Source organism: Lactuca saligna, chromosome 5 (genome assembly GCF_052625555.1).
Source record: "Lactuca saligna cultivar CGN05327 chromosome 5, ASM5262555v1, whole genome shotgun sequence".
In the NCBI taxonomy this organism is placed as follows: Eukaryota; Viridiplantae; Streptophyta; class Magnoliopsida; order Asterales; family Asteraceae; genus Lactuca; species Lactuca saligna.
In genome coordinates this window covers 67,698,765-67,716,702 of record NC_136421.1, presented here as the reverse complement: position 1 = coordinate 67,716,702, position 17,938 = coordinate 67,698,765, and the positions used below count along the sequence as shown (strand labels likewise).

The 17,938-nt window shown below is 33.5% G+C and overlaps 3 protein-coding genes across 11 annotated transcripts; all 3 read left to right on the top strand.

The window, feature by feature from the left end:
* The first annotated feature begins 210 nt into the window (after nucleotides 1–210).
* Nucleotides 211–4,886, top strand: LOC144998705 (sugar transporter ERD6-like 5). 2 transcript variants are annotated; one of them, XM_078958444.1, is made up of 18 exons: nucleotides 211–495; nucleotides 1,005–1,067; nucleotides 1,282–1,371; nucleotides 1,458–1,517; nucleotides 1,659–1,724; nucleotides 1,811–1,876; nucleotides 1,989–2,064; nucleotides 2,155–2,219; nucleotides 2,387–2,479; nucleotides 2,551–2,631; nucleotides 2,709–2,793; nucleotides 2,901–2,944; nucleotides 3,443–3,505; nucleotides 3,815–3,874; nucleotides 3,963–4,019; nucleotides 4,109–4,168; nucleotides 4,289–4,403; nucleotides 4,511–4,886. In XM_078958444.1, exons 1-18 carry the CDS (start codon nucleotides 322–324, stop codon nucleotides 4,636–4,638), a joined length of 1,446 nt encoding a protein of 481 aa, XP_078814570.1. In that variant the 5' UTR covers nucleotides 211–321; the 3' UTR covers nucleotides 4,639–4,886. The 2 variants fall into 2 exon arrangements, 1 of the variants encoding a protein (XP_078814570.1); XR_013660405.1 differs by lacking the exons at nucleotides 4,289–4,403; nucleotides 4,511–4,886 and having other exon boundaries at nucleotides 3,486–3,505; nucleotides 4,109–4,131.
* Nucleotides 4,887–5,663: 777 nt separating this feature from the next.
* On the top strand, nucleotides 5,664–14,363 carry LOC144998704 (sugar transporter ERD6-like 5). 8 transcript variants are annotated; one of them, XR_013660404.1, is made up of 20 exons: nucleotides 5,664–5,889; nucleotides 6,257–6,319; nucleotides 6,487–6,576; nucleotides 6,664–6,723; nucleotides 6,835–6,900; nucleotides 7,018–7,083; nucleotides 7,186–7,261; nucleotides 7,322–7,404; nucleotides 7,721–7,813; nucleotides 7,887–7,967; nucleotides 8,045–8,129; nucleotides 8,237–8,280; nucleotides 8,355–8,417; nucleotides 8,648–8,707; nucleotides 9,307–9,360; nucleotides 9,457–9,516; nucleotides 9,897–10,702; nucleotides 10,819–11,024; nucleotides 11,110–11,448; nucleotides 13,820–13,933. XR_013660404.1 is itself a non-coding variant. In XM_078958440.1 (18 exons), exons 1-18 carry the CDS (start codon nucleotides 5,671–5,673, stop codon nucleotides 14,136–14,138), a joined length of 1,506 nt encoding a protein of 501 aa, XP_078814566.1. In that variant the 5' UTR covers nucleotides 5,666–5,670; the 3' UTR covers nucleotides 14,139–14,363. The 8 variants fall into 8 exon arrangements, 6 of the variants coding, with proteins under 6 accessions (XP_078814564.1, XP_078814568.1, XP_078814569.1 ...); XR_013660402.1 differs by having other exon boundaries at nucleotides 9,897–11,024; XM_078958440.1 differs by lacking the exons at nucleotides 9,897–10,702; nucleotides 10,819–11,024; nucleotides 11,110–11,448 and adding an exon at nucleotides 14,011–14,363 and having other exon boundaries at nucleotides 5,666–5,889; nucleotides 13,820–13,934.
* A 1,779-nt stretch (nucleotides 14,364–16,142) lies between these two features.
* LOC144998102 (phosphoglycerate mutase-like protein AT74H) lies at nucleotides 16,143–17,708 on the top strand. The gene is made up of 2 exons (XM_078957921.1): nucleotides 16,143–16,862; nucleotides 17,085–17,708. Exons 1-2 carry the CDS (start codon nucleotides 16,400–16,402, stop codon nucleotides 17,504–17,506), a joined length of 885 nt encoding a protein of 294 aa, XP_078814047.1. The 5' UTR covers nucleotides 16,143–16,399; the 3' UTR covers nucleotides 17,507–17,708.
* The last annotated feature ends 230 nt before the right edge of the window (nucleotides 17,709–17,938 follow it).

Below are 17,938 nucleotides of genomic sequence, written 5' to 3'. Positions count from 1 at the left end.
TGTCCTTTTTTGTAAACAAAATTTAATTTGGGACTAAATCGTAAACTGACCTAAAATATTGGAACTTTTTCGCAGATTTCCCTTTTTTTAACACAAAAATGCACGGCGGTTGGAAGCTCTTAGAATATCTTCCATCATGAAAACGACCAGACTCGATATGTCAATATATAGTTTCAGTACAAATGCTTACCGTTCCACTATAAGGGTCTAGACTTGAAATCTTTCAATAGTTTGAGGGTTATTATTTAAATTTACTGATTTAGTTTCTGTTTTTCTTCGCCGGTGGCTGAAAGAGAGGCAGTCAGCGCGCCATCAACAGACATGAATAGTAGAAGCGAAGAAGAAGATGGTCCGAGTACTCTGGATAGCTCTTTGCTTACCACCACCGACGTCAGTCGGAAACGTCGGAGCAATCAGTCGTCTTCTCCAGCGACAGCGGTGGTTGTGTTCAGCACTTTGGTGGCTGTCTGTGGATCTTTCGTTTACGGTTCTGCTGTAAGTTTTTCTGCAATCAATATTATATTTATTTGAATTTCTGTAGATACAGCCTATGAAATAAGGTAAACAGTATGAGTTCATCAGTATAGTAATCGATTTCATTAGGATTATCGATTTTGTGAGATAAGATGGAATAGGATACGCAACAGTAAGTCCATATATTTAATTTTGCGGCTACTTTTTTTGTTAATTTCAGAATTCATAACAATTATTATGTTGATTAACAATATAAAAATACATTGTTTGGCTGACACATAAGTAAAATTCGTTGATGATTACATCTAAAAATATCTTCTAACGATAGAAGGTTTTTTTAGATCAAAATCAATGGCATCCGAATTAGTGAATAATTACGTAAAGGTAATTTGAATTGAACATTTGCAAAAAAGGAAAAGGAAAACTTTGAGTTCATACAGGACTCCCAAAAAGGGAACTTATTTTAAGCTTACTAATGCACAAATTAGGTTAATTTTTCTTATGAAAACTAATCTATGGTTGATACACAGGTTGGCTTTTCATCTCCAGCTCAGATGGGAATCATGGATGATCTTGGCATGTCCTTGGAACAGGTAGTGTCATTTTTGGTCACAAAAAAAAATGTAATATGCTCATATAACATGTTTAAGTGAAGTTTCTTATGCTTATGCTTTCCTCTTGTGTGTAGCTTCTCATAGGAAATGTTATGATTCAAATTCACATTTCTCAATGCTAATTTAGGGTTACAGAAATCTTATGATGATACTTCTTTTGTCTTCTCCATCTTGTTTTCATGGTTATTTGCAGTACTCAGTTTTTGGTTCAATATTGACAATTGGAGCCATGGTTGGTGCAGTTATGAGTGGGAAAATAGCCGATCAATTTGGAAGGAAAATGGTTTGTTTTGTATTCTTGTTCTTTGGTTCTTACTTCTCTTACTATTTGATTTTATATGATATGATATGATATGATATGATATGCAGACCATGGGAATATCTCAAGTGTTTTGTTTGTGCGGGTGGTTAGCAATTTTATATTCTGAGGCAAGTCTTCCCCCTTTTTCATCTTTTTTTTTTTCATAGATCTTGATGTGATCATTCATAATAGACAAATAAATGAAAGTATGTTTCTTATTTAGTCTTCTATTGTTCATGCATCTGATTGCTTTTAGTTATTGATAACAGGCTTCTTGGTTGCTTGATGCTGGAAGATTATCAATAGGATATGGAGTTGGGGTTATCTCCTATGTGGTAATTGCAGGATATTCTTCAGTATGTTACACTAATTTCCTTATTCTTTGACATTTGTAAGATTTCATCTTCAAATAACCTTATAGGTACCAGTTTACATAGCAGAAATAACACCCAAAAATCTTCGTGGAGCATTTACAGATGTTAATCAGGTAATAACAAATTGGTTAAATGCAATAGATAGTTTCATTTCTTTCTATTCAGATCTCTTCCTATTAAGACATTATACTGAATGCATTGAGCACCATTTATGATTTATTACAGCTGATGATATCTATTGGAATATCTGTAATGTGGCTTCTTGGAATTCTTATTCATTGGCGTATGCTAGCTCTTATCGGTAAATTTCTTTTATAAACTTCAATGGTGTTTTTATAAATCTTCAAGACATTTTAATCAGAAAAATAGTTGTTATGTTATATCCATTTAGGAGCTATTCCATGTGTACTACAAGTTGTAGGCCTGTTCTTCATCCCTGAATCTCCTAGATGGCTGGTGAGTTTTATTTAAAAATTAAAATGTTAGTAATTAACAAATTACAAACCAATCAAATTATTTTTCTATTTCTTTCATTTAACTTAATAGCAAATTACTAAAAGTCTAAAACCTTTTTCCACCATTTTTTTCCCATATGAGAGAAGATTATAACTAGCTTTTTGTAGGCAAAAATCGGTTTATGGAAAGAATGTGAGAATGCTCTACAAAAACTTAGGGGAGAGAATGCAGAAATCTCTGAAGAAGCTGCTGAAATCAGAGTAAACAACTTTTTTTTTTAAAAAAAAAAAAAATCAATGGGAATATAATTTTCTTTCTGTTTATAATACAGGATTACACAGAAACACTTGATCAGATATCAGAAAGTGGAGTCTTTGATTTGTTTCAACCGGAATATGCCAAATCTCTCATTGTAAGTCTTTCCATTTATAAATAAATATCATTTATTTTTCATAGGCTTTAATTCATTTTGTGATACTTGTATTTTAGATTGGAGTTGGACTTATGGTATTACAACAATTTGGAGGGGTGAATGCTATTGCATTTTATGCAAATTCTATCTTTATTTCTGCTGGTAAGGATCATGCTCTTGGGTTAAGCTTTTTTTTTTTTTTTTAAATGGGGATATATGATTTTGGATAAAAAAAATATTGTTGATGAAACAATTTTGTTATTTTACAGGTTTTTCAAGTACTATTGGATCAATAGCACTGGTTCTTGTTCAGGTTATTCGTACTCGCAAGTAGTTCACATCTTTAATTTTGGCAATCTTTTTTACAAGAGTAAATTACATAAATGGTCCTTGTGGTTTGGGGTAATCTGTGTGCTTAGTCCCTAACTTTTTGTTGTATAACTCTGATAGTCCTTATTGTTTGATTTTATTTTTGTATCAGTCCATAATCAATGAAAAAAAAAAAGACTAATTTACCCTTATTGATTTCTTTTATTTTTTTTAATATTAAAAAATAACATGAGCCCACCCCCTTTCCCCTAAACACCCTCTTACTCCTATAAATAAGAAAATTAAAAAAATGGTAAGGGCAATATAGTAATTTCAGGTCTGTCAGGGACAAAAACCATGATAAAATAATACTCCAACGACGATCCGAGTTAAAAAAAAAAAAAAAGAGAGCTAGGGACTAAATGTGCAGATTACCCGAAACCCCAGGGAGGATTTGTGTAATTTACTCTTTTTATAATCATTAATGAAATGTGTCTTGCAGATTCCATTTACCATTTTAGGTGTACTTTTGATGGATGTTTCAGGTAGACGACCACTACTGATGGTATGTATGTTTACAATATATATATATATATATATATATATATATATATATATATATATATATATATATATATAAAATACAAGTAAATTCATGCTGTGCTATAATTGGATAGGTTTTTTGAACTCCAATGTGGTAATGAGAAATAAACTGAAGTAGAATGTTATAATTAGGTAGATTTTTTGTAATAAGAAATAAGTTGAAAAGAAATAAATTGAAGTAGGATGCTATAATAAACAAGTAGTCAGAAGTACCTTGTTTTCGACTAACATTAGACAATTAGAATTAAATTGTTTTTTTTTTTTTTTTAAGGTTTCTGCTGCTGGAACTTGCTTGGGTTGTTTGTTTCTAGGGACATCATTTTTCCTACAGGTTTTTTATTTAATATAGATGTAATCTCAACATTCATTTTATTTTCTTGCCTAAAAATCACGAAATAAAGTCTAATTTGCCCTTGCAGGACCACCTTCAAGAGAATAAAGGGTTAAGCCCTATTTTAGCACTTGTTGGAGTATTGGTAATCAAAGTTCAATTTTATGTGGCTTTATAATTCAGTTTCCAACTTTTATATTTATGAATTTAAATTATGAGATGAATTGTAAGCAGGTTTTTAAAGGAACCTATTCATTGGGCATGGGAGGGATTCCATGGGTCATTATGTCTGAGGTATTGCTTTTATTCAGCTTATTTACATATATATAATATTTGAGATTGACATGACAAAAAAAAATTTATTTAAAATGGTAATTGGTGTTGTTTTTAATAACTAGATATTTTTGCTTTCAGATCTTTCCTATGAATATTAAGAGCTCAGCTGGAAGCCTTGTGACACTAGTTAACTGGTTTGGTTCTTGGGTTGTTTCATATTCTTTCAACTTCTTCATGGAATACAGCACTGAAGGTCCTCTCTCTCTCTCTCTCTCTCTCTCTCTCTCTCTCTCACACACACACACACAAGAAAACTTGCTTATGGAGTTGATGGATTTTCATTTTTTTTATTTCACTCAGGAACATTTTTCATGTTTTCAAGCATATGCTGTGTGACTGTTTTGTTTGTTGCAAAATTAGTACCAGAGACCAAGGGTCGGACACTAGAAGAAATTCAAGCATCCATGAACCCTTCTATTGTGAATTGATTACATGACATGATATGAAAGATTAGAATATAATGATTTTGTACAATATTTGATTCAAAAATTATAGAATCCATTTTTTGGACCTAGAAAGTATTTATTGTCGTGTAAAGTGTATTTTTTTGGGCCTTATTTTGGGAAGTTTCAAAAGATTGGGAACTAGTTGTAAAAAGATTAAAGATACAATGTGATATGAATAATAAAATACTAGCTTATAGCTGGTGGAAATCCCGGTTATAGAAATAGTTAAATTTTTATAGCAAAAGCTCGTAATTATTAATCAGTTATTTTCAATAAATTATTAATTAAGCATAATATTGTAGGAAAACAATTAATTATCGGTAATCATAACTGAAACTTATTCAAGACGAATTTAAATTTCTCCTAAAATCATGGATGAAATAAATAATTGCCTAACTTATTATCAACATTAATACTTTTTAAAAAATAAAAAATGATAAGAAAATGACAAGTGTTATTTTTATAGAGCATTTGAAAAGAAAACATAAATTATGAGAAAATTACAAGTGATATTAGTTTAGGAAGATTTGCATTAATTAATTGTTCTTGAATAGTAGGCTATATTTAGAAATTCATCTCTAGTAGAAGCCATGTGAGATCAATGACTAAGGGTTAATCATATAAGATATTTTACTTTTATATATACTAGGTATAATATACATGTATTATATGAGTTAATTAAAAAAATAAATATAAAATATCTAAATATTTAAGAACTTTAGATTTATATTGTAAAAATATATATATATATATATATATATATATATATATATATATATATATATATATATATATATATATATATATATATATAAAATAAAAGTGGCATAGCATGACATTGCTTTAAAACTTCCCTGACAGTTCATGATGCCTGGTTATAGTTGTCCAAAATCAAAAACCTTTAAAATAAAGGGACCAAACATGAAAATATTCCTTAGTTTGGGGCGTAAGTACTTAAATATTTAAACATAGTTTTTGTATTTTCCCGGTGATGAAGACAGCCCCGCCATTCACATGCAAGGCCCCCCCCCCCTTCTCTCTCACACACACACATACAGTGATATGGGAAGCAGAAGCGACGGAGATGATCCGAGTACTTCGGAGAGTTTATTGCTCATCGCTACTGAAGATAGGCAGCAACGGAGGAGTAACACCTCATCTTCTCCGGCGACAGCCGTGGTTGTATTCAGCACTGTAGTAGCTGTTTCTGGATCTTACGTTTTCGGTTCTGCTGTAAGTTCCTCTATGATCGATATGATATCATAAAATATAGATATTTGTAGTTCAATGGAAATAAGATACGCAGCTTAAGTTCAATTCAATACTGGAATTGATTAATTTGGGTAGGATGATTCATGTTATTAGAGAAGATGAAAAGTCAACTGTTCTACAGCTATCGTTGTCAAATATGATGCACGAATGTTAGGATAATCTTCCTTTAATTTCAGCATTTACTATTGAGCACCATATATTAATTGTTTAACATACGAATATGCTGAAAGAAATTTTGAGCCTTCAATCAAATTTGGGTAAAACATGTCGACTTCTCTTATAAACCCTAATCTAGAATTCTATATGTGTTTGGTGTATATATACTCAGGTTGGCTTTTCATCTCCAGCTCAGACTGGAATTATGGATGACCTTAGCATGTCCTTGGAAGAGGTAATCTCAGCATGTTTAAGTGAAACTTCTTTAATCAATTATCAATATATTAATATACCGAATCTTAATTGTTGAAATAATCATTTCAAAACTCATGATTGTAAGGTCTTTCATATATTTTTGATTGTGCTCAAGTTTCTCAATCTTGTTTTCATGGTTAATTGCAGTATTCAGTTTTTGGTTCAATATTGACAATCGGAGCTATGGTAGGTGCAGTTATGAGTGGGAAAATAGCTGATCAACTTGGAAGGAGAAGGGTAAATTTGTGATTTTAAGCTTTTTCATTTGTTTATCAATATATCTTAAAAAGTTTCCTTTTCCCTTTGATTTGATCCGATATGCAGACCATGGGGCTTTCTGAAATGTTTTGTTTGTTAGGGTGGTTAGCAATTTTATATTCCAAGGCAATTCCTTTCCTTCTCTCTCTCTCTCTCTTTTATTTTTATTTTTTTTATATATGTTGCATTGTTGTGTACTCATTCATCTTATCACTTTTGTAATTACTCTTAAAACAGGTTTCTTGGTTGCTGGATGTTGGAAGACTGTTGATAGGATATGGAATTGGGGTTCTCTCTTATGTGGTAATTGCAAATTTGCAATATCATCTTCATTCTTTTACACCAATTTCTGAAATGTTTTCTTCTTCTATATTCTTCTGTGTAACATTAAAAAAGGTCTCAAATTTGAATAACAAACAGGTACCAGTTTACATAGCAGAAATAACACCTCAAAACCTTCGTGGAGCATTTACCACTGTTAATCAGGTAATAAAATAAAAAGCTGTAAATATTTTCACTACTCCAGATTCATCCTTTAATAAAAAGCTGTAAATGAATGCCTAACTTCATTGATATCACCATTTATAGCTGATGATATGCATTGGAGTATCTGTAATGTGGCTTATTGGAACTTTCATTCATTGGCGTTCACTAACTTTAATTGGTAAATAAATTTCAATGATTTCTCCAAATCTTTAATAAATCTTTTGATTATATCCAATAGTTGTTTATGTTCTTACAGGAATCATTCCATGTATACTACAGATTCTAGGCCTTTTATTCATTCCTGAATCTCCTAGATGGCTTGTGAGTTGGTTACATATTGTTAATGTTTGTAGATTTTCAAAGTATAATGTTGTAAAAGCAAGAAATGAAAGTAGTTGCTATTTCTTGCATTTAACCTATACTTTGTTTTTCAGAGTTATGCATATAAAGTTGTTATCTGATATCAAGCTGACTGATAAAACTATATAATTTCTCAAGAGTTGCTATTGAATATTGATATGATTTCAGTGTACATTAAACTGAAGCATGCTTCTTTAATGTTTAAAAGCTTTTGGCATGTTGCATGGCATAATAAAAGATATTTAAGGAAAAATGTTTTATGAATTGCTTTTTACAGGCAAAAATTGGTTTATGGAAAGAATGTGAGTATGCTTTACAACAACTTAGGGGAGAGAATGCAGATATCTCTGAAGAAGCTGCTGAAATCAGAGTAAACAACTTTTTCTTTTTTTTGTTTAAAAAAAATCAATGGGAATATAATTTTCTTTCTGTTTATAATACAGGATTACACAGAAACACTTGATCAGATATCAGAAAGTGGAGTCTTTGATTTGTTTCAACCAGAATATGCCAAATCTCTCATTGTAAGTCTTTCCATTTATAAATAAATATCATTTATTTTTCATAGGCTTTAATTCATTTTGTGATAATTGTATTTTAGATTGGAGTTGGACTTATGGTATTACAACAATTTGGAGGGGTGAATGCTATTGCATTTTATGCAAATTCTATCTTTATTTCTGCTGGTAAAAGAAAGATTTTTTTTTTTTAAAATATAATTTCTGTTCTTAAGTTCATTTAGAAATAACTGACCATTGAATAACAGGTTATTAACATTTTACTATTTTTACAGGTTTTTCAAGTAGCATTGGTTCAATAGCAATGGTTATTGTTCAGGTTATTCATACTCCCACTAGTTCCTCTCTTTAATTATTTGCAGTTTTTTATAATTATATAATTGTTTTCTTCAGGTTCCATTTACTTTATTAGGTGTACTTTTAATGGATGTTTCAGGTAGAAGGCCTCTACTAATGGTACAAACTTTTTATCCTCTTTTCACAAATCATTTGTTAGCCATTTTTACAAATGACGTAAATACCCTCTTCATCCTCATTTTTGAGAAAGCATTAAGCATCCCTATTATGAAAAAAGCCGCTTTTAAGTTAAATCTAGGGTTTGCTTTAAGTGTTTTTTTTTTTTACTAAATAGAATAATTTAAAGTATATGTTGATAACCTAAACATATAATTTGCTTTTTTCTCAAGGTCTCAGCAGCTGGAACATGCTTAGGTTGTTTCCTAACTGGGATATCATTTTTGCTACAGGTTCATTTATTTATATTAAAATTAAATAAAATTTCCGCTTCATTTTTAACTTTTTAGGACATTAAAAATCCAAAAATTTACCCACTTATAACCATGAAAATTTGTTTGTATTTGAATAACATTGCTATAATTCGGTAGATTTTTAAATGTGGAGTAAATTACACGAATGGTCCCTATGGTTTGGGGTAATTTGCGTGTTTGATTCCTAACTTATTTTTTTAACTCGGAAGGTTCCTATTATTTGTTTTTGTTACACGTTTGATCATTGTCTTACCTAAAAAGACTATTATTTAAATAGAAAAAAATGGTGGGGTAGGTAAGGTAAGGAGATGGGGTGTGTTTATTTAAATAAATTAAAAACTCAAGGGCAAAATAGTCTTTTTAGGTAAGACAAGGATTAAGCGTGTAACAAAAACAAATAGTAGGGATCTTCCGAGTTATAAAATTAATTTAGGGACCAAACATGCAAATTTCCCTAAACCATAGGGACCATTCGTGTAATTTACTCTTAAATGTATAATAGGAAGAAAATGTACGATGTTATAATAAACAAATCAATGAAATGAAAAAACTTAGAATTTTCTAATTTGTGGTTTCAGGATCTTCAAGAGAATAAGGGAGTAAGCCCTATCTTGGCACTTGTTGGTGTATTGGTAATGAATTTTGAACTGATCAACTTTCTTGTTTAATTAATCATGAAAACAACTGAATGTATTAATTAATTATAAGATCCAGTTAATTTCAAACAGGTGTTTACAGGATCTTTTTCATTAGGCATGGGAGGGATTCCATGGGTAATTATGTCTGAGGTATGCCTTTCATTCGACTTAATACATTTTATCCAGATTAATATTAAAAAAAAAAAAAAAAAAAGTAAATGATAATTCTTGTAGTCCTTTGTATAATCTCTGGTAAAACACAAAAAATAATACTCATATTTTCATCATTTTATTGATTTAGCTTCTTATATATTTAACGTTGTCATAAAACTGTTGAACCTTTTTTTTGTGTGAGAAAGTGATAATTGTTCACCTTACGTGATATTAATCAATAATGTGTACTTATACAAAATACAACAAGAATATAGGAGATATACATGGAATATTGTAAACTAATTAAAATAAACAAATAATCTAATTATGTATGAGATTTATCTCCAATACCCCCCCCCCCCCCCTCAAGCGCACAGGTGGTGGGCGAACTCGAAGCTAATCACGGAACTTTTCAAACAGCGGTCTTGGTAAAGGTTTGGTAAAGATGTCAGCCACTTGAAGCTTGGTAGGAACAAATTGTGTATGCAATTTGCCAGATAAAACAAGTTCCCTAATAAAATGATGATCAATGTCTATATGTTTTGCCCGCTTATGTGCAACGGGATTTTGACTCAAGAAAATAGCACTTAAGTTGTCACAAAGCAAGGTAGGGCGAGATGATGGCAAGGCATTCAGATCACATAATAGATGTGTAATCCAAACCAATTCTGCTGCACTATTTGCCATAGCACGATACTCAGATTCACAACTTGACCTGGAAACAGTTGGTTGTTTCTTGGCACTCCAAGAAACAAGATTACCACCAAAGAAGATGGAATAGCCATAAGTGGAGCGTCGAGTTTCAATACAACGAGCCCAATCGGCATCCGAATAACCAATGAGCATTGACTTTGTAGGAACTGAAAAATGAAGACCATGAGTTATAGTGCCTTTGACATAGCGTAAAATCCTTTTAACAAGGGTAAAATGGTCAACAGTAGGAGCATGAAGGAACTGACTTGCTTGATTAACAGCATAAGAAAGATCAGGCCTTGTAATCGTCAAATATTGTAATGCTCCAACAACGGATCGATAGAAGGTAGTGTCGTGAAAGGGTGTGCCAGTGGTAGTAAAGACATCATTAGTGGCAAGAGGAGTACCAACAGGTTTGGAATCAAGAAGACCTGCATGACTTAAGATGTCATGAGCATATTTACTTTGATTGAGAAACAAACCATTCGAGGTATAGGTGACCTCAAGGCCAAGAAAATAACTCCATATATACTGTTTCACGTAAATTACCATTTAAAAAGGCATTTTTAACATCAAGTTGATGAAGATTCCATCGATTTGTGACAGCCAAGGATAAAACAATTCGAACAGTTGTGGCCTTAACAACTGGACTAAATGTGTGGGAAAAATCAAACCTCGGAATTTGGGTGAACTCTTGTGCTACTAGACGAGTTTTATGCCGATCAACAGAACCATCAGCATGATATTTAGTGCGAAAGACCCACTTAGATCCAACAATATTGACATTTGATGGCCGTGGTACGAGAGTCCAGGTATGATTATCCCATAGAGCTTGAATTTCTTCATTCATGGCACGACACCAATGATCATGTTTGGATGCTGATTTAAAACCCTTAGGTTCTTTAGCAGCAAATAAGGCAACTTGTAAACGTGTCGGAGCAATTGCGAGAAGATCAAAAATATGGCGGGGTTTAATAGTGCCAGCTTTCCCGCGAGTGATCATCGAATGCCCAGGTGGTGAATGAGGAGCTGGTGGTGATGCCTGCGGTGGAGAGGGCTGCGGTGGAAGCGGAGACGCAGAAACAGGAGACGGTTGTGGTGAGGACGGTGGCAGGGGTGCAGCAGCAGCAGTGATAGGATCATCAAGCAGGCACGGAATACATGGGGCTGTAGAAGAACTTGAGGCTAATGATGGCGAGGACACGGGTGCTTCTGGTTTATCGAGCACAGTAGCAGGTATGTCATCCGAATAAGAACTTAAAAATAAAGTGAGCTCGTTTGTAGAGGATGGACCACCAGCGAATGGGAAGAAGGTTTCGTCAAACTTGGCATGCCGAGTAACAAAAATTTTAGTAGTAATGGGATTGAAACACTTGTATCCTTTGTACTATGTGCAATAGCCGAGAAAGATGCATGCAATGCTGCGTGGTGCTAATTTATGTTCCACATAGGGTCGTAAGTAAGGAAAAACCCGACAACCAAAGGCCTTAAAATTGTTGTAGTCAGGGATGACTTTGTAGAGAATCTCTAAAGGGGATTTGTTTAGTAGTAACTTGGTTGGCAAACGATTGATGACATAGGTTGCAGAGGTGAAAGCTTCTAACCAACGATCTGCAGGGGCATTAGCACCAAATAACATGGCGAGTCCGGTTTCAGTGAGATGGCGATGCTTGCGTTCGACACGACCATTTTGTTGAGGAATGTAAGGACATGACATTTCATGGTGAGTGCCATTGTCAGCAAATAATTTAGCAACCCGATTATTAAGAAATTTTGTACCACCATCACTTTGAAAGGTTTTCATCGTGCAAGAGAATTGGGTTTGAACAAATGTTAAGAATGTGACTAAAACCTCATAAAAGTCGGATTTCTTTTTAAGCGGATAAAACCAAGAAAATCGAGAGTGATCATCAACAAACAAGGCATAATATCTATAACCATCAACAGAAGTAACCGGAGCGGGTCCCCATAAATCACAGTGAACTAAATCAAGAACATGTAAAGAGCGTTTCTCATTCAACTTAAAGGGTAAATGATGTTGCTTGGAAAGTGCACAAGAAGAGCAAATACTAGAACTTGGTAAAGTAGAAGTAACATTCAAATATCCATGGTTGTTAAGAAGTAAAACAATATCATAAGCAACATGGCCAAGTCTTTTATGCCATAATTCAAAAGACGCTTTATTAGAAGAGACCACGGATGCCACCAAAGCTTGAGATGCGGAGTGAAGCACATATAGACCATCCTTATGCTTGCTGGTTGCCAAGATCTTTTTTGTGACATTGTCTTGAATAGCAAAAGAGGACCGAGACAATAGAAAGTCAACCGGGTAATCATTAGTTAATTTGCTGACAGATAAAAGTTGCTTTTTTATATGGGGAACGACAAGAACATCTCGCAATATTAAGTGTGGAGCAATCGATAAGGTACCAGTATGAGAGATGGGAAGCATATTACTGTTTCCAAAAACAACCTTGTCTTTGCCATGATAAGGAGCAGATGAGTCAAGATTAACCGAAGAAGGAGCCATGTGGGCAGTCGCACCTGAATCTACGTACCAATCCGCAGAAGATTCATTAATGGTGCAATCTGCATGAAAGGCTTGAGCGAGGTTGGCGGCAGAATGAGATGACCGGTGAGCATAGGTGCTGAGATCTGGACAGGCATTCGCATAATGACCATCCGTGTGACATAGCTGGCAGTGAGGAGGTCGTCGACCAGACCGCCCTCTACCTCGATTTGAAGAGTTTCCACGGTTGTTTGATTGACCGGATCGACCCCTTCCACGAGAGGTATTTGCAGTAAAAGCAGCAGGGGGAGGTGTCGATTCATGCAAGGAGGAGAGAAAGAGCTCATGGCCTTCAGCATGAGCGACCAAATCACGAAATAGAGGACGCGTAGGGAGAGCACGATAGGCAGTGGAAAAGGTCTCGAAGGTCGGTCCCAAACCACACAAGAACTAGTGATTTTTATCATCGTTAGAAACTGGTTTTCCAATGGCCTGTAACTGATCACAAATAGTCTTAAATTGCTTAGCATAATCAGAGACAAAGAGATTACCCTTCTTAAGTTGACGTAAAGAATCTTTAAGATTTTGGGATCGTTCCTGGGAATCGTGGCTATAGGCAGATTCCAAAGTAGTCCACACTTCACGGGGGGTGGAAAGACCGAGAACTTCCGCCATGGATTCTTCAGAGAGGGACGATTGAAGGATCAAAAGAACCTTTTGATCGAGGTCCACCCAAGCATCATGGGCTGGGTTGGGAACTGCTTTTCCGTCAACGATGGTGGTGGATGGCGGGATGGTAGAGGAACCATCGACATGACTCATCCATTTTTGATGAAGAAGAAGAGGTGTAATCTGATTCTTCCAGAGGAGATAATTAGAAGAATTTAGCTTGATGGTCAGCATGTGAATGAGGGTATTGAGAGAGAAGGTATTTTCAGAGGAGCCCATCGTCGATTTCAAAGAGGAGAGGAGGGGCGATTAGGGTTAGGAATATTGTAAACTAATTAAAATAAACAAATAATCTAATTATGTATGAGATTTATCTCCAATATTTTGTACATTAATTACCCTATAATTTATTTTTATTTTTTTTTTCAGATATTTCCTATAAATATCAAGGGTTCAGCTGGAAGCCTTGTGACAGTAGTTAACTGGTTTGGTTCCTGGGTTGTTTCATATGCTTTTAACTTCCTCATGAAGTTTAGCACCGAAGGTTCTCTCTCTCACACACACACAAGAAAACTTGCTTATGGAGTTGATGGGTTTTCATTTTTTTATTTCTACCACAGGAACATTTTTCATGTTTTCAAGCATATGCTGTGTGACTGTTTTGTTTGTTGCAAAATTAGTACCAGAGACCAAGGGTCGGACACTAGAAGAAATTCAAGCATCCATGAACCCTTCTATTGTGAATTGATGTATAATATGCATACCACATACATCCACACATGCATGCACATGTCCTTCATCTTAGAATGAGTTGTTTTGAGTGTAAAGATTATAAAACTAACCGATTATTGGGTGGGACATGTCCAATCTCACGTTGCTCCACCTTTCTTTGAGATGGAATTTGTAATATTTGCTCTTTACATGTTGTCGTATCATGGTAATAAACAGGGTGTATAATCAGACTTCTTTGTGATGTATGTATGTTGTACTCTTTACAACAAATTTTGAAAGATTTCTTCATGTTTATGGAGATATAAGATTGTTAGATTTGTTTTAAGTTGAGATTGTTATATTCACATGTTTTTTTACAATAATTTTGATGTTATATGGCCGTTTTTACTCCAAACAAGAAACCGGAGCACAAAAATAGGGCATGACAGGTCGGGGTCCAAGTTAAATATTTGTTACCAACATAACGTAGAGTAAATTACAGGAATGGTCCTTATGGTTTGGGATATTTTACGTGTTTGGTCCCTAACTTATTTTTTTAACTCGAAAGGTTCTTACTGTTTGTTTTTGTTACGCACTTAGTTCTTGTCTTATTTAAAAAGATTATTATTTAAATAAGGAAAAATTGTAGGGTAGGTAAGGTAAGATGAATGGGTAAGGTGGGGTTGGGATAGTGTTTATTAAAATAAATTAAAAAATCAAGATAAAAATAATCTTTTTAGGTAAGACGGGGTCAAGTGCGTAACAAAAACAAACAAAAGAAACCTTCCAAGTTAAAAAATAAGTTAGGAACCAAATGCGTAAATTACCCTAAACTATAGGGACCATTCGTGTAATTTACTCTTTAAAAAATGGTGTCAAACCTTTATAAGATTTTGACACATAAAACCATTTTTGTTTCTTTCTTTCTTAAAATCAAATTGACTTTGAACAGATCTATTATCTATTATTTATTAAAAGTGAGACATTTTTACTTGTATTATATCCATTTGAAACCCCGTTACTATTCATTTTCATCTAATAAAAAACCATCCGATTTTTTTTAATTATAATGTTTGATGTTATTTATTACATTAATTGATTAATATTGAGATATATAGTTCACATAGATAGATTATGTTCAAAGGGTTTGGAGAATTTTAGGTGGTTGTGGATCGAAGATTTTAAACAAAAATGATATGACGTCAATATGTTGAGATGGGTAGGATTCTTTTAAATGTATGTATAATTGTTGTTGAGAAAATGTGAGTAGGATGAGTAGGATTCTTTTATATGTACGTATAATTGTTGTTGAGAAAATGTGACTGATGCAATCCAATTTAATGTTTTGACAAAATCACAAACAACAATGAAAATAGGAAATAAATGACATCAAGCGGAAAATGTCATGAACTAATCAAACGACCAAAAAGACGTGAAACAATGTCCATAATTTCATTGATAAAAGGGTTTTTTTGGTACAAAATACTTTAAAGTAAAAATGAAGAACAAAAATTAATTAATTCTTCATGGGTTGAGGTTGAAGGTGATGGTGATATAGGATAAAAACGGTAAATATGGTATATAAAAAGGTGAATAAATGAGTTTGTTATATTATATTTTTAGTGTTAAGATGAGGTAAGGTGGGATGAAATAAAAAAAAAAAAAAAAAAAAAAAAAGGTTCTTAATTTCTTATGAATTACGTAAGAAAATGATGAAAATGATCGTTGTAATTAAAGGATAATATACACGGTTGTGGTGAAAAATATAGGTTGGGAATGTTTCCATTCCGAATCAGAGGATCATTTTTTTTCAAATTTATTTATGGGTTGTGATTTCTTAAAAATAAATAAATAAATAATTACAAAAGTAGATTAATCAATTTCCCTAATATAAAAAATTAAAAGTTGAGTTATAACTTAATTACAAAAGTAGATTAATCAACATGAAAGAAACTTTCCATCCTATAGCATAAAGCAAACAATCTTTTCCGTGAAAGAAAACATAAAACAAACACTCTTATGCGTGTGAGAAATCATTTCATATTTTCATTCCATCAACAGATTCCTTAACTGCTGGCATCCACCTTTACAGATTTCCCAGGGTCAAAGAACAACGTTTCTTACCTCCTTCAACAGATTCCATTAATGGCAGCTGTTCCCACTTCCCATACCCAGCCCACCATTTGACAAATTCACGCGAATCACTCAAAAAAGTTCATAGTTATCTCCATTTGTCTACATGTAAATACCTCGATTCATAGATTCAGATCAATCCAACCATAATTTACATCTCAGAAAATGATCAATTCCGGCGAAACTGAGCAGCAAAAATTTCTCCCCAAGAGAATAATCTTGGTTCGACATGGCGAGAGCGCAGGAAATCTCGACGGTGCAGCCTATACCACCACCCCCGATTACAAGATCCCTCTAACACCAGATGGTATAGCACAAGCCAATCTCGCCGGAACCCAGATCCGGGATGTGATCTCCGACTCCGGGAAGCTCCGTAACTGGAAGGTTTGCTTTTATGTATCACCTTATGAGCGAACTAGGTCAACTCTTCGAGAGATTGGGAAATCGTTCCCTAGAAAGAGAGTAATTGGGGTTCGAGAAGAATGTAGAATTAGGGAACAGGATTTTGGGAATTTTCAGATTACTGAGAGGATGAAGATTATAAAGGAGACTAGAGAACGATTTGGTAGATTCTTCTATCGATTTCCTGAGGGCGAATCTGCTGCTGATGTCTTCGATCGTGTTTCAAGTGAGTCTCCTCTTCTCTTTTAACGCTGCTTACCTTTTTGTTTCTTTAATTTAATGGCTTTACGAAGAACACCTCCATTGTTGTACTCTGTAATCCAATTTCAACTAAGAAGATTACTTATTGTGATCCATATGTCAAGAGTTTTAAGTCATGAAAATGGGAGAAGCTTCACTCCGATTCCTTTGATAGATTATTTCAATAAAATTGTGTAAAAATTTTCAGGCTTTCTTGAATCTTTATGGAGAGACATCGACAGTAGGTTTCAGCATGATCCTGCAGATGATTTAAACATCATAATAGTTTCACATGGACTTGCTGCTCGTGTTTTTCTAATGAAATGGTTCAAATGGACAGTTGAACAATTCGAATACTTAAATAATTTCAACAACTGTGAGTTCAGAGTAATGCAATTAGGAGATGGAGGTGAATACAGTTTAGCTGTTCATCATTCAGAAGAAGAAATGCAACAATGGGGATTATCTCCTGAAATGATAGCTGACCAAAAATGTCGTGCAAATTCTCCAAGAGGTGGATTTATTGAAAAATGTCAATGGTATTTAGATGGTTTCTTTGACCATGTTGACCCTGATGATTCTGAAGATGGTGAAAATGAAGATAACACTGATGACAAAATGGGTTCTTGAAGTGAAAAGATAATAATGTAAACTGCAAACATTATAGCAATGTATTTACATTTCTTTACTCATAATAGTTAGATATTTGAATTACTTTGATTCTTTGAATAACATTGTGTGGGGGATTCTTTTTTGGGAAAATTGCTATTGCATGTAAAAAAATGTAAATAGGTTGCTACCATGGTAGAAAGTAAATTACATTTTACAACTATCAGATTATAAATTTCTATTATATATGAATGTTGAAATTCTGTTGCTATTATGGGTAAAGAATAACAACTGCATTGCCTATATTGGTAAAAGGCGTAATGTATATTACCATTTTTCCTGAAATTTGCCTTTTTTTTGTTATATTAGATCGTGGAATTTACTGTTGGAATTGATTTATATAGGACTTAGTTGATATTTGCCATTGTATTTATTCTAAAGGGGAAAGTGACA